Source organism: Lipotes vexillifer, unplaced genomic scaffold (genome assembly GCF_000442215.2).
Source record: "Lipotes vexillifer unplaced genomic scaffold, Lipotes_vexillifer_v1.1 scaffold1272, whole genome shotgun sequence".
NCBI classification, from domain to species: domain Eukaryota; kingdom Metazoa; phylum Chordata; class Mammalia; order Artiodactyla; family Lipotidae; genus Lipotes; species Lipotes vexillifer.
Window position 1 is genome coordinate 672,996 of NW_006779909.1, and position 14,332 is coordinate 687,327.

General features: G+C 43.9%; 1 protein-coding gene across 2 annotated transcripts in view; it reads right to left on the reverse strand.

Annotated features, from left to right (window-relative positions):
- APBB2 (amyloid beta precursor protein binding family B member 2) overlaps nucleotides 1-14,332 on the reverse strand; it is a 384,765-nt gene that overhangs the window by 103,799 nt on the left and 266,634 nt on the right. The window contains exons 8-10 of one of the 2 annotated variants that reach the window (XM_007453039.1): nucleotides 6,796-6,858; nucleotides 6,326-6,411; nucleotides 6,171-6,231 (exon numbers count right to left, since the gene is read on the reverse strand). In XM_007453039.1, the coding sequence (XP_007453101.1) occupies nucleotides 6,171-6,231; nucleotides 6,326-6,411; nucleotides 6,796-6,858 (210 nt within the window). The remainder of the gene's footprint in view (nucleotides 1-6,170; nucleotides 6,232-6,325; nucleotides 6,412-6,795; nucleotides 6,859-14,332) is intronic. The other variant, XM_007453040.1, reaches the window with a different exon arrangement.

The following is a 14,332-nucleotide window of genomic DNA, read 5'->3' on the forward strand; positions in this document are numbered from 1 at the left end:
CCCGTGTCCCGCATCAGCAGGCGGACTCTCAACCACTGCACCACCAGGGAAGCCCCAGACTGAACTATTTAATCTCCAGACGCCATAGATCAGGACTGCTCACTTCATTTCAGATCTGAAAATTTCTCAGAACCAGAAGTGACTTCTGAGATGATAACACATTCATCTTACAGCCAAGGAAGCTGAAACCCAGAGAATTTAATGCTTGGGAAAAAATAATCTTCCTTACCCAGTACCCTTGTTGTGGATTCCGAAGAACAGTGTTCTGAAAGCAGTTCTAATTACTTCTCCTCACAAATATCCTGAAAATGATTTGTTACACACTCTTGACTCCTGGTCAGAGGCCCAGGAGACCCACCTTTGAATGCCATCTCCACCACTAATTGTGGGACCCTAGGAAAGTTATGCACACAAATTTTCTGGGATTCACTTTTTCACCTGTAAAGGAGGACCATTCGATCACCTTTAATGTCACTTCTAGCTTTAAGCAATTCAATGATTTCAAAAGAGATGCTGATTTCTTTAGGGACGTAATTTTAATATTGTCCACAAGATGGCAGAACAGTTCCTTTACAGAAGTCTGAGCATAGTGAACACAAAGGAGAGGAAAGCACTCTAAGGAATTCGTACATATTTTTCAAAGCATTCAGTTTTCTACAATTTAATTAAAACTGGCTTTTATTTTAGGGTTAATCATTCTAGTCAAGCATTTGGCCAGCAATAAGCCACATGCCACGAGAAAAGGAACGTTTTAAAGGGCTAAGTTAGGGTTCTAAGGTAGTAGGATGAGCCCAGGGGGCAGAGGGCAGAATCGTGGGGATTCAGAAGTGCAAGGTACCTGACCGCTCAGACATGACTAGAAATTGCCTTCTTGACAAATGAGGCACAAGAGGCAACTATCTACAAAAAGCTTGTACATGCAGACATTTAAAAACATTTCACATGGAGAAGTGACGCAAAATAGAGAGAGGAAAAAAATAATTAGAAAAAAATCTTTAAGATTACAATAACAAAGTTTTGAATTTAAAAATGCAGAGGGACTAAACACCACGTACTGTCCTGAGTTAGATCCTGGAACTGAAAAAGGACCTAGAAGAATGACTGGTAAAATCAGAACAAAGTGTTCAGTTAATAGTTTCGTATCCCTATTCATTTTTTAGTTTTGACAGGTGTACTATGGTTATGTAAGATAGGACCTTGGGGGAAGCTGGGTGATGGGTATACAGGAACTCTCTGTACTATCTTTGTCACTTTTCTGTAAATCCAAAATTATTCCAAAAGAAAATTTTTATTTAAAAAATGCATAGAAAAATAAGGGCAAAAGACAGCCAAGAAAGGACAGAAACACGGAGTTTCATAATAAACATAGGGTTTTGTACCTACTAAAACAAATGTCCTATGTTGATGATAATTTAAGAGGGGGGAATTTTAAAGCAGGAGGTAGTAGCTCACATGCAATAAAATAAGGTAAATAAGTAAAAATGACAAAGCCTAAAGAATAATGGGCAGTGGATAAAGGTGTCTTCTAGGGTATTACAGATGGAATTATATGCCGCCGTAGCCTTTTCTGAAAAGCAGTTTTGCAATAAATGACAGAAGCCATAAGTTGATAGCCTTTGACATGGTAATACCATTTTAGCAACCTGTACCAAAGCAATGATTTAAAAGAAAAAAAGCCACCTATTTTTATGAAGCTGTAACTCTGCCCTGTAGTACTGGAAATTGTTCCTATGGCCACTGGGTGCCTAGACAGATTATGGTGCTATTAATTAAATGGAATATTATAATGGAATTAAGAATGATAAATCTGAGAATTGTGGAAAGGAATACGTGAAGTAATTTTTTAAGAGCTCAGTACATGCAATGTAGTATCCTAGATTAGGTCCTGAAACGGATATTAGTGGAAAAAATGGGAAAATGTGAATGAATAAAAAGCCTATTTTAGTTAATAATACGGTATCAATATTAAGTTTTTAGTTTGGATAACTGTCCGTGATTATGAAGATGTTACTATTAGGGAAACGTGTATGGGAACTCAGTATCTTTGTGACTTTTCTGTAAATCTATAATTATTTTAAAATAAAAGTTAAAGAGCTCAGAATTATATACAAACTCATGCACATACTGCAATCAACTAAAAAAATATTTACTGTATATAAAGTTAGGTAGGCTCATAAAACACGGTCAGAGTTATCAAAATACTTTGCCTTTGCAGGAGTGGGGTGGCATGGGGGGAAGAGTTCATTTATGTTGCTACTTAGATGTTTCACTGAACAACTGATTATCAAGATGCTCTGACTCAGAGTGGCTGGGGAGAATTTTGAAGGATTCATATCCTGATAGTCTAAAAATGACTTCTATTTTTCCAGCATCTAAGTTTCATTGAGGGAGTAAGGAAGACATTTTCTATAATAATCTTTTTAGTAATCATTCCTCAGGGACTATATTTAGAATTCCATCGTACATGAAATTAAATATTTTTGTTTCCTAAAGAAAGGATACCTTCTGCTTCTTTGCGGGGCACTCAGTTCCTGAGTCCTTGGCAAATTGAAAGAATGGAAAGGGTTAACTAAAGATACCCTTGAGATATCTTTAGATCTATCGAAAGTTTGAACATCTGGGAACCTAGATCTTGCCACTTCTGCCTGCTTAGGTGCCCCAGGCAGCATTAAACAGGCGAGGAGTGACTAAGGGGGGCAGATGGGAGAGGCCAGAGGGTGGTGGCGATGGGGAATACCTCCAAAGTGGCCTCATCAAAGTCAGCTCTAAACCAATGGACTTGTTCCAAATTTGTAAAAAATAATTTCGTTTAGTGCTGTTGGAAACAGCATTGAAGGATCACCTTAGCCTTCCCTGCAGGGTTTCCCTTGGCCCACTTCCATCAGGATGTGGAGAGACTTGCCTCCAGAGAAGGACAGCAAGACTCAATTTCCCCAAAGAGACGCCATCTGTGTGGGATATCTAAAGTGGGCAGCTCGGCCAATCGCCAGACACACAGATGAGCTCCACTCCAGCCCCCGCTTCCTCCTGTTCTGGCCCAACTTTTATCATAAGCCTGGTTGAACTTACACCACTGAGGGATGGTCTGAAAAAACCTGCAGCCCATTCATTCCACTTCTAGAGTCTCGGGTTCATCTCTGCCTCAAGTCAGACCGGAAAGCTGGTCCACGCTGTCATAATCCTCCACCAATTTACTTGAAATGGGTTTGTCCTTTGCTTCCAATGAGCAAAATGCAAATTTCTCTGTGTCTTTACATAAATCTGGAGTATTGTTGAGCACACTGATCACATTGATCGATGGTGGCCCCTGAATGAAGTTCCAAGTGAGACTTTTCTTTGGACAGTCTAGTGAGCATGGGCTCTGGAGCCAAATGGCCTGGATTCAAATCCTGACTCTACTATTTAAGTAGCTGTTCAACTTTCTATGCCTCATTTTCCTCATCTGCAATAATGACAGTCAGCCCCTTGAACTTTTGTGAGGGTGAGAGTCAACAGCAATGAAGTCTTTAGGCCCAAGCTGGGCAAAAAGTTAGCACTCAATAAATATTCATTATTACAATTATTTTATAACAGAGCACTAGAAAAAAACATTATATTCCATAAGGAACTGAGATGCTTTTACCTCATGCACAGCGTGATTCATAGAAAGCGGGGTTCTGAGACCCTTTTCCCCTCCCAACAGACTTAGAGTCCTCAAGAGTGACAGTGACTTTCTATAGCACGGGGCACCTTCAGAATCTAGGGTGGGATGGGGGCAGTTAGAAGCACGTGTAGTTTGCAGAGGTTTTTTCAAGATTCTGAGATGCCCTTACAGGAATTCATGCCATTTACCATAAGAGTCCTCAGTATAAACAATCACCTGGAGGTACAAAAATGGACCCAAAGGTCAATTATCTTAACTACGCCAAGTCCTATGCTCTGAAAAAAAGTCCTATGCTTTTTCCTGCTCCCCAGTCTGGTCTGTCCTAACTCCATGTACTGTCCCAGTACAGACAGATGCACTGATTCTTTCCTTATGCTTTCTGTGACTTGTAAGTGCTTTCATAAGTCTCCTCAGATCTTTTATAGAACAAAGAAGGATAAAAAATAAATAATACAATACACATGCTCTTTTGTTTAGAACTAAGTACAACTTTAGTTACTTCTAAGAAAGCTGAGCCTCCTTATTAACATAAACAAATTCCTAATAGGTGCTAGAATAGACACGTTGGGAAGAGAACAGTGGTAGATCAAGAATTCAGTAAGCAATACAACTGAGGGGGGAAAAGAGAAAGCATCCTCTTAGGTAATAAGCTCAGTTACCTCCAATTCCTGCTACCCATTCAATCTCCAGTTCCATGCATCACCCTTCCGGCCCACTCTTGTCAATTTCACACTCAGCTTTACAGACATCACTGGCCCAACCCTTCCGGCTGGAGAAAAATATTGCTGCTGCTCGCCCTTCCTCCTCCAGTCTTTGCTGATAGCCCTTATAAAACACTCGGTAGCAAAGCAAATTATTCACAGCCTGCCTTCCTGTTTTACTAAGGTCCCTTCCCTTCCTTGCCATAAGATTTATCTTTAAAGGCCAGGGTGTCAGAGGCCAACCAAGAACTTGTTTAGAACACCGCTGGCTCTGGAGCAGCCTTAACCTGATCAGGCTGTGCTTCGAAGGAAGCTGAGCAAACTAGGAGCAACGGAGAAGCCCTGGGATTCTTACAGAACCAATGGCAATGTGGCAGCTTCCGGCCAGGGAGCCAAGGTTTTGAACCTGCACGGTGTTCCCCACTTAACTACTGCTACAGGAACCTATCTCCTGTTTTATTCATAGACACAGATCTACTTTGGGATTCAGAAAAATATCTAGGTTCAGCTACATAATTTGCAAATGAAAATGAAATATGCAAAATGAAAACACATGGCCCCATGTTCAAAAAGCAGGGGGGAAAAAGCATTAAGACATGAAGCTTTATCCTTTCTTCTGCATTCTCGCAACTCCTAAGGGCGTTTTTTGCTTGTCATTTAATGTCACGCTCTCTCGGGCACGGGGGTACTTACAGGGTGAGTGCAGACCATCACAGGCTGCCCACCCCTACAGACCATCAGCTGCTATGCCGATGCACCACGTCCTGGCCACGGGTGGGGAAACTGAGCCAAGAATCCCCCTTTCCCGTGGACTCACCACCCCAGCCCACAGCAAATGGATGACCCTCTGTTTGCAACACCTGTGCCGGGACACGCTAGGTACCTGGATTGGGAGTGGGCGGGGCCTCACTGAGTCACCTGCGAACTCACTGCTGTGCTGTCCGCCTGAGCTGAGCAGGCCACTACTTTGTCCCCTCCTGGGACACTATGGAGTTTGTGTACCTGGCATCAACTCTCCCCAGGCTCACACCTAGCCCCCTACAGGGGTGGAAAGCAACAGTAACTGCTGGGTGGGGGGCAGGGATGGGGAGGGTGGCAGGGCCTGAGGTGCCAAGCAGCAGGGGAACGGGCAGCTGAGAAACACTGCGCAGGTAGGGAGGTGGCAGGACTGTGCGTAAGCCAAGGCTCCAACACCCCGGGGCACACACTCCGTTGCCCCACTGCACCTCATCTACAGAGCACAGAGTCAAAGATAAAAGTATGCAGAACATCAAGAGAGCAACTGCACGAAAAAACACGGGGCCCTGATTCTCCGCGCAGGGCCCCGTGCAACTGTACTGGTCGCATACCCGTCAGCTGGTCCTGCTGGTTCCCCACCATGAAACAGGCCTGTGTTTAGGACAGGAATGAGGAGGAACTTTCGCTTTGCACAGGTGCGAGGCTGCCCCGGAGGAGGTGGGTGTGAGGGGTCTGTGGCACCTGTTCACCGGCCCTCCCATGGCACTGCAAGGCAGAGCCTGGCTTATCTTCAAAGGCTTCTGAAGCCCACCTGTTCGAACGATAATTTTAACTTATTGCGATGCACAAAGAACTGATGTAGTGAGATACAAGCAGAGTCGTGATGATTACAGAAATCCTCCCAAACCTAACTTGGCCGAGGGGTTTACTTTAATTGTTGGGGAGATTAGGAAAGAGAGAGGACTGAGGACTAATTCCTTATTAAGTGGCTCTGGGTTGATGGTTTGTAAAAAACTGGGCCGTTATCCAAAGTCATTATTTTGATGCAAGAATATTAACCTGGTCGCTGAAAGCACTTTCTTACAAACCTTAGCTTCTGGGTCACTGTTGATACTACAAGAATCATCAGCAGCAGCATGTGGGGCATTTCTAGAAAGAAAAACAGAAAATTGGACTTAGAATTCTATTGCAATCTCTAGCTGCACAAAGCCACTCATTACGGCAGGTGCTCTGAATGCCCTACCTGAGTTTCAAGGATGCATAGCGCAGTGTTGCTCCTTCAAACTCTTTTAAACTGGGGTCCGGGTTGACTGTGGCTGCATGCAAATCCTAGAGGAAAAGAGATCCCTGTTAATGTAGAAAGGGGAATGACCCATTACATGGCCTCAAATATCAAAGGGGAGAGAAGTCCTCCCAGCACGAGGCAGAGAGTGTATGTGAGCTTAGGCAGAAAAAGGCATGCATGGGCTGCTGATGCCGGTTTGGTGCAAGTGCCGCTTCTTACAAGACAACAGGAACCTGGGGCAATCAGCCTGAAGTCATTCACAATGGGAGACACATCAAAAAAGGCGACACGTGTGAGTCCCACAGCCCTAGCCAGAAGCCCCATCACTCCATCCCTGCAGAATGCATGATATTCACAAAGAAGATGCAGCCACAGCCATGCAAAAAGGACAAAATATTAAATAAGCTAAAATCTGACAATATACTTGCCTTCCAAATGTCACTATTAATCTTTCCCCCATTCAGAACAGCAAAATCACTCCATGGCTGTTTCTAGACATATAATTATTCACAAGGAAAAAGCACATTGATTTAAAAAAAAAGAAAAGGAAAGAAAGAAAGAAAATAATAAAGGATAGAAAAGGAAAGGAAAAAAAAAAGAAAACACACACACACACACACACACACACACAAGACACTGTTGTTAGCATTGATATTCACAGGATGGGTTAGGGAACAAATTCACTCTAACGGCAGCATGTGAGCTCGCTCTCCCTTGATCTAGATCAACACCTGAGGCCTAGGGCAGGAGGAAAGAGAGGGCGCTTCAATTACTTACCAAAACAAATGGCTGAACGTTATTACCAGACAGTGAAGTTATCGATACTTTCTAAATGTGGTCTTAAAAGCACACACTATGCATCAAAGTATTAAATGCCCAGCGGTCCTAATTTCACTGGCACCTTTTTCTCTCCTATTGACCAAACAGAACTGTTTTCTTGAGGTGGAGGTGGAATTAGGGATGATGCTTGTCAATGTGCTGGATGGAAACGGGAATGTCCACGGCTAAGGGCATAAAAAAGCTGGGGGCCAAATTATTTTCACTTAAAAGAAAAAAATGGCAATGATGGAGGGCAAAGAACCCAGCCTGACCTCATCTTGCTGAGATTTAATCTAATAAAAAATAGCTCTAGACAATCTAATGTGAATTCCTCTTGCTCATAAAAAAAGCATACTTCCTCGCCACCCAAGCCTCTTCACAAACTAATATCCGATCACGAAATGCTTTTCTAGGCATAGTTATAGAACCAAGTGCAAAGCCTTGCCTTGCTGGGCAACCTCTGACAATAGACCTTCGAATCTAAACAACCCCTTCCTTTATTCACCTCGGACAACAATGGAAACCATTTTTTTTCCTTTCTACTGTGTTGACTGAATATTCAAATATTTTTCAGGTGACATGTGGGGAAATAAATGATACTAATAAGACACCCATAAAGTTCATCCTTATGAACTTGTTCCATTTGTCAGGAAAATCTCTTTTCTTGAATACTAAATCAATAAGAGAAACTTTTCCACTAAGTACCTTTACAACTAAAGTTCTTTGAAAGTGAGATGGTAGTACTGACCCATAACTTCTGCACACAGTACGATTTTTAAAGCCACTCAAAGCAAGAAGCAGCGAAGATCAAATGTCCCAGGTGTTGAAAAATGCATTTATTTGGCTCTGAAGGCCTCTCTGAGGGCATGGTCATTGAAAATTTGGATCCATTATCACTTCTACACAGTTGGTGTCATTGTTGCTTTCTTTGCTGGACTAGGCACCCAACCTGCAGTTTTTCAAACTGAAACAGAACTTGGACCACTGTTGTTTATTTATTTTTTTAAAATAATCTCTTTTACTGAGCACAGAGCAGGAACGCTGTTCAGCCCCTCACCTCTTTCCTCACTCCATCTCCAAAAGCAGTGTTCAGCTTTTACTGAGGAGAAAATATTAACAGGAAAATCTTAATCTGTCAGCTGTGGCGACCTATGAACCCCCTGAAATGGAATGTGGGGTTTTGTGCAAGTGCATTTTATCCCCAACTTTTCTGTTCTCAGAAGGGCCATGACCGAAAAATGTTTAGAGTTACCATTATAGGGGGATTAATAAACACTCAGGATAAGGACTTGAAATATCAAGTACGAAATAAAATTTTAAGCTAAAATTTCTTTTAAAAAAAGCAAACAAGCCTATTTGGTCCCAAATTGTCTTCATCATTTACACGTGAGCATTATTTGGTTTTCATTTAGGTTGAACTTTGTAAATGTAATCAGATGGTGAATTAGGAAGATTCAAGATAATTGTGCTCTTGTGAAGACATTTTTAAAAAGGCATGTGTGTCTGACAAAGGGAATCTGATATCAGAAATTATACCCAAAAGACACCGTGTTAGGACTACAAAGAGTGAAAGAAGAGCATTTTTAAAAACAAGTATTCAGAAAAGGCTTTGGCATTTTATCAAAAGCTTCTCTATACGTGTGTGTTTAAATTTTGTTATGTATTTACTCTCTGGATGTAGGAGTCCCTGTAAAGTAAAAGGTGATGATAGTTCTGAGACTGCATGAATCTAGCTCTCATGCTACGGAGACATGAGTCAGCTGGCAAACTTCCAACAATCACCTTTTACAGATTTAAATACACAAAGGCCCTACACCGTGATTTTGCAAAATCTTAAAATAACATAAGTATTCCTGAAGAAACCCTTTAGCACAAAACTCAAGCAAATAAAAATGGAAACTAACATTACATGCTATGAACAGGCCAAAGACCTTTTTTCCTTCCCATGTTTAAAATTTTCATTGACATTGAAGATGAGAAACTTTCTCCTCCATTTAAGTGACTATATTTTTTTTAAAGTCAAGGGCAATGAAGGACAAAACAGTTTGCCCTAAATGTTAAGAACGATATATTCTATTCATCTATTATTATTTTTTTTAATTAAGAAAAGAGAATACAACATTTTAGCTAATCATTTAAATAAAAAAGACACCAACACAGATGCTTGGGTTGTACAGAAAGTCTGCAGTCTGGGTGATGGGAGTGAGAGATGAAAGAAGAGACAGAGAAAGACAATAAAAGAGGAAAAGGCAGGCGAGCAACATGCCCCAGGGAAGACAGACACAAAGAGAGGTAAAGGAGAGTAGAGGACGAACAGGGACCATCTTCCATGGGTAACAACCTCCAATCGGTCATCTCTCAGGCAATGCAGCTAAAGCCTTGCACAGCCTGAGAGATGGTGGCATCAAAGTTATGGCTGGGGACACATCCTCCTGGTGCTTGTCTTGACCTTGGCCAGGCTGCAGCACCCCTTATCCTGATTACGGCGATGACACTCAGGTTCTTGAGAGCCCTGGAGCCCTAGCTCCTCAGAGACAGTGGGGACTGACCCAGCGCCTGGAGCACGGCACCTGCCATAACCCTTCATGACCTTTCAGCATGGCACCCTCATGACCTACTAAGGGAATCAATCTGACTGGATAACCTTGACTACTGAGAGTTTTCTTCTTCCATATTTTTCTTCTGGGATCTTAGAAGACTTCCCACCGGCATGTGGACAGAGTGAGGTCAAGAACATGAGCCCTTAGCCCAGGGGCTGGCTGCCTGAAAGTGCCCAGGAATAGCAGTGTCCTTATCTCTACTAAGGCATTTGTAAGAATAAAAAGTTTGAGAGCCTAGGGACTACAAAGGGTTATGAATTATGCTTCGTAATCCTCTTTTGTCAAGAATTGAGCCTTGGTATGTGTAGCCTTGATGATAAACAGCAGAGTACCTGGAATTCTGGAATTCCAAGGAATAGGCCAGTCAATGTTAATAAGCACTGTATCCATACATGTGTGTATATTTTTTCCTTCTTTTAAAACTGCTTCCCGTGTTTTGCTGGGTGCAACACTATCAAAAGAACAGTTATGGTTTCTCATGCAAATAAAATCCAGAGAAGTTAAAAAAAAGAATCTAACTGGAAGACAAACTGACAAATGCTTGTGCAATTAAATTAGTCTCTGTCAGCAGTAGCACTATTTAGAAACTAGAGGAGAATCAGGAGACCTGGGTCTCTACTGCTGGCTCTGCCGCTACAGCAAGTCATCTAAGAGCTCCCTCCGCTACAAAGCTGGTTTATTCCTTCATTCAGCAAACATTTAATGAACATTGACACGTACCAGGCACTGTGCCAGGTGCCGAGGACACAAGACGAGGCGGGCCGGTCCTGACACCCCCCAAAAGGGAGGCGGACGTGCCTCAAGTAAGAATACTACAAAGAGACACAATGGAATAAAGGTTAAAGGGCTTTCAAAGCAGACGGGTGAGAACAATCCTTCCCAGGAGATGCTAGCGGGAAGCCAAAGAATTGAAGGGGAAGTGACATATAAATAAAAACAGGGAGACTAGATTTGCTAGAAGACCAGCTCTTGTACTCACTCAGAATTTCCTGGAACGCTTATGATAAAGGCAGAGTCTCTGGCCCTACCCTTAGAGAGTCTAGCTCAGTGGCCTGGGGTAAGAATAAGGAAACTTAGCATGCTCTACAAACCCCAGAGGACATCCTGGCCACCGTCCTTGGCTCCCAGGCTGAGAAATACTGCAGTAGCATTCACTAAGCCCTTCTCAAAGCTTCTTGCCAGCTCTAAAATGTCATGATTACTTATCAGGTCAAGAATTTCAGTAAAATGATGACAGACTGGCCCCTTTATGTTGTCATCTTATTTCGAAATGTACGTGAAAATCCGCAGGTTCTAACGCAATACGTGGGTTTTGCCCCTCCTGGGGAGTTAGCTGCTCAGGCCCCTCCCAGACTCCAGAGGCAATGCAGCAAGAACAGAGTGAATTGTGATCAAGAAGAGATCACGGAAAAAAAAAAAAAAAAAAAAAAAAAAAAAAAAGAAGAGATCACGGGTCCTGAGAACAATTCGACCTTCCCTTGCTTCAGACCCACTTGGTCCTCCATACTCTTACCCTTAAGGAACTTGGAAACACCTTCTGCTGGAAAGATTCTAAGTAAGACTTGCTTATGGGCCAATAGTTATTCATTACAATATTTTGTGTAGCTCCCTCTTCTCTCTAAAATTCAACATCTAAGTAACTTGGAACAAACTGATGGACTGGGGGGAGATCATCTTTGGGCCAAATTTCAGCAGCAAATGCTTCCCGGCCAGTTTATAAACTTTCAAAAAATACTGCTGGTGTATGCAGAGGGAACATTATGTGCTGCGCCTAACACTTCCCTGGTGAACTTTGGAATGTGAAATGTAAAATTTTCAAACTGTAAGGAAGCCTTCCGTCCTAAACTTTTGTGAAGCTGAGTCAACAGATTTGGCACTTACTTTTTTTTTTTTTTAAGCCAGCTCAGGAAAAATCTGTGTAAAATATGCGTTTCTAACGCGACATATTACAAGTTTCTTCTCGCCCTTAACATTTTGCTTTCTCTCATGTTTCCAAATTAGTCAAAATAGATTCTATTTAGGGACCAAAGAAATGGCATCAACGATATAATCATTTCTCTTCAACTGGTATTAGCACCTGAGACAATGTTATCAAGAGAAGTCATTTTCTAGAAGGTGCTGCCTATGTCACCACCCTCCCCTGGAGTGAGATGAAGCCATTCAAGGCTCTCCAAGCCTCATAGCGAAACCTGGGGTAGGGGCAGGGGCCAGCAGACCTCCATTCAGGCTTGACACCTAGGTATTAGGTGTGTGATCCTGGGCAAGCTCCCTCACCTCTCTGTGTGCGTTGTCAAATGTAAAAAGGTAATGACAACTGTCGTACAGATGCATAGGGTTTCACGAGGAACAAGGAGACAAGGCATGAAGCTGGCGCTCTAAACACTCGATTACCCTTAGTGCTTCCGCTTTAATATCCGTGTCAGCACCTGCCGGACCTGGGAACGTAGCAGTCTGTGTCTTTCCCCACCTCTCCCCTTCCTCTCCTCGCTACCTATCTGCTCATCCCTTTGCCCCTAGGATTTTAATGTATTGCCTTGGTTCTTTGACTTAGTGGATGGCCTGATGTCCAGGGGGAAAAACGTACATGAAGCAAACAACCGAAAGGTTGATCCAAAGAACATCTATCCCATTGGTCTATTTAAAGTGCTGGGGGACTTCCTTGGTAGCGCAGCGGTTAAGAATCCGCCTGCCAGTGCAGGGGACACAGGTTCGATCCCTGGTCCGGGAAGATCCCACATGCCACAGAGCAACTAAGCCTGTGCACCACAACTACTGGGCCTGCGCTCAAGAGCCCGCGAGTCACAACTACTGAAGCCCGTGCGCCTAGAGCCCGTGCTCCGCAACAAGAGAAGCCACCGCAATGGGATGCCCAGGCAATGCCACGAAGAGTAGCCCCCGCTCGCCGCAACTAGAGAAAGCCCACGCACAGCAATGAAGAACCAACACAGCCAAAAATAAATAAATAGAATTAATAAAGAAAAATAAAGAGCTGGGAATGAGTCTCTCTCTGAAACTTCAAAAGACTACACATTTGTTAACACGTTTCTCGGAGGGATAAGGCTTTGTCCAACATGATGGCAACAGAAGAGAGGAATGGAACCATCCTGCCACCCTGACGCCACCTGCCTGGTTACTCAACTCGCTGAGCCTCGGTTACCTCTTCTCTTAAGTGGGAAGCATAATAGCTGTCATCTCTGCCACGTGAAGAGTCTTGAAGGGGACAAATGAAGTGATGTTTATGAAAATACCCTGAAAGCCACAAAAAGTCATGAAGAGCAGCTGGGAGGCTGACCAGTGGGGATGTGATGGAAACTCTGAACTCCAGGAGAGCAAGTGAGGCAGGAGGCCATAGGACACAGTCGGAGCCTGGGAAGGGGGGCTAGGCAGTGAGCGGGAGCGGGGTAGAAGCAGGCATGGACGGGGCAGAGCAGGCAACAGCGGGCATCAGAAGGCGGCTCAGGGATGAGAAGAGGACTCTGCTTCCCAATAATTATCCCCAGGGCCAGCAGCCCACCTGTGCTGCGTTCTTCCTAAGACTTTTCGCAGAAAACATGAAAGTGAAAGTCTACCATATTAATCAAAGAAGTAAAAATCCGAGCCACATAAACCTCGGGATGCCCTCCTTGGGCTTCACCCCACCCACGCCTCGGCCTCAGGAGGTGGGCTCCGAGACAAACTTCATTTCTTCCACATACAGAGGACAAGAGATTCATTGAACAGAAATGGTATCTCAAAGTTAGTCTGATCTCCTCACCTCTGGACCAAGAGAAAGCAGGTAGGCTGAGATCTCAGAGCCAGGGAAGCCAAGTGAGAAGAACTCTGACCTGGAATTCAAGGAGGGTTCGGGAACCCTGCGTTCTAGAGCCAGAGTGGCTGCTGGTCACTGGTCTCCCTGTGCCTCGGTTTCCCTGTCTGTAATGGACAGATACTGGTGCCAATGCCCCCTTCCCAACAGGGCATTCTCTGGCTGCAGGGCACTCCCTGGGGGTGAAGATGGTAAAGGGTTACAATAAGGGGGATTGAGCCCTGGAATGGAGAAAGATTCTAACAGAGATGCCGAGAGCCAAGCAGTACAGGTGAAGAAGAAAGAGGGGCTCTGTGCCTCAGTGAGAGCCCAGGGGCGTCCTGGCCCGCTCAGCCCCTGGGAGGCCGCTCTGCGGTCCAGGGAGAAACGCCAAGAGGTAACTGGGCTGGAATGGAAGAGGGCTCCACTTCATGCTGAGCTCCACGAGGAGCAGCCTGTGTTGGTTCATCTTTATCCCCCAGCACACCTCACATAAGGCGAATAAATCGACTGAATGGGATGTGCCCTGAGAGGACGAATATTATGCTAATAAAAAGTTATCAAAATCACCCAGTGATAAGCAACAAAATCCTAAGTGATTCAGTGGAACTGAAGCACATATCTGATTATCAGGGCCAAGTACCAACAAACCAAGGCCCTGGCCTACCAACGGGGCCTACAGCTCGCCTCAACCCATCACTTGAAAGATGGAGAATCTGAGGCCCAGGTGGGGTGAGATGCCGAGGCCCAGTAAAAGCAGGA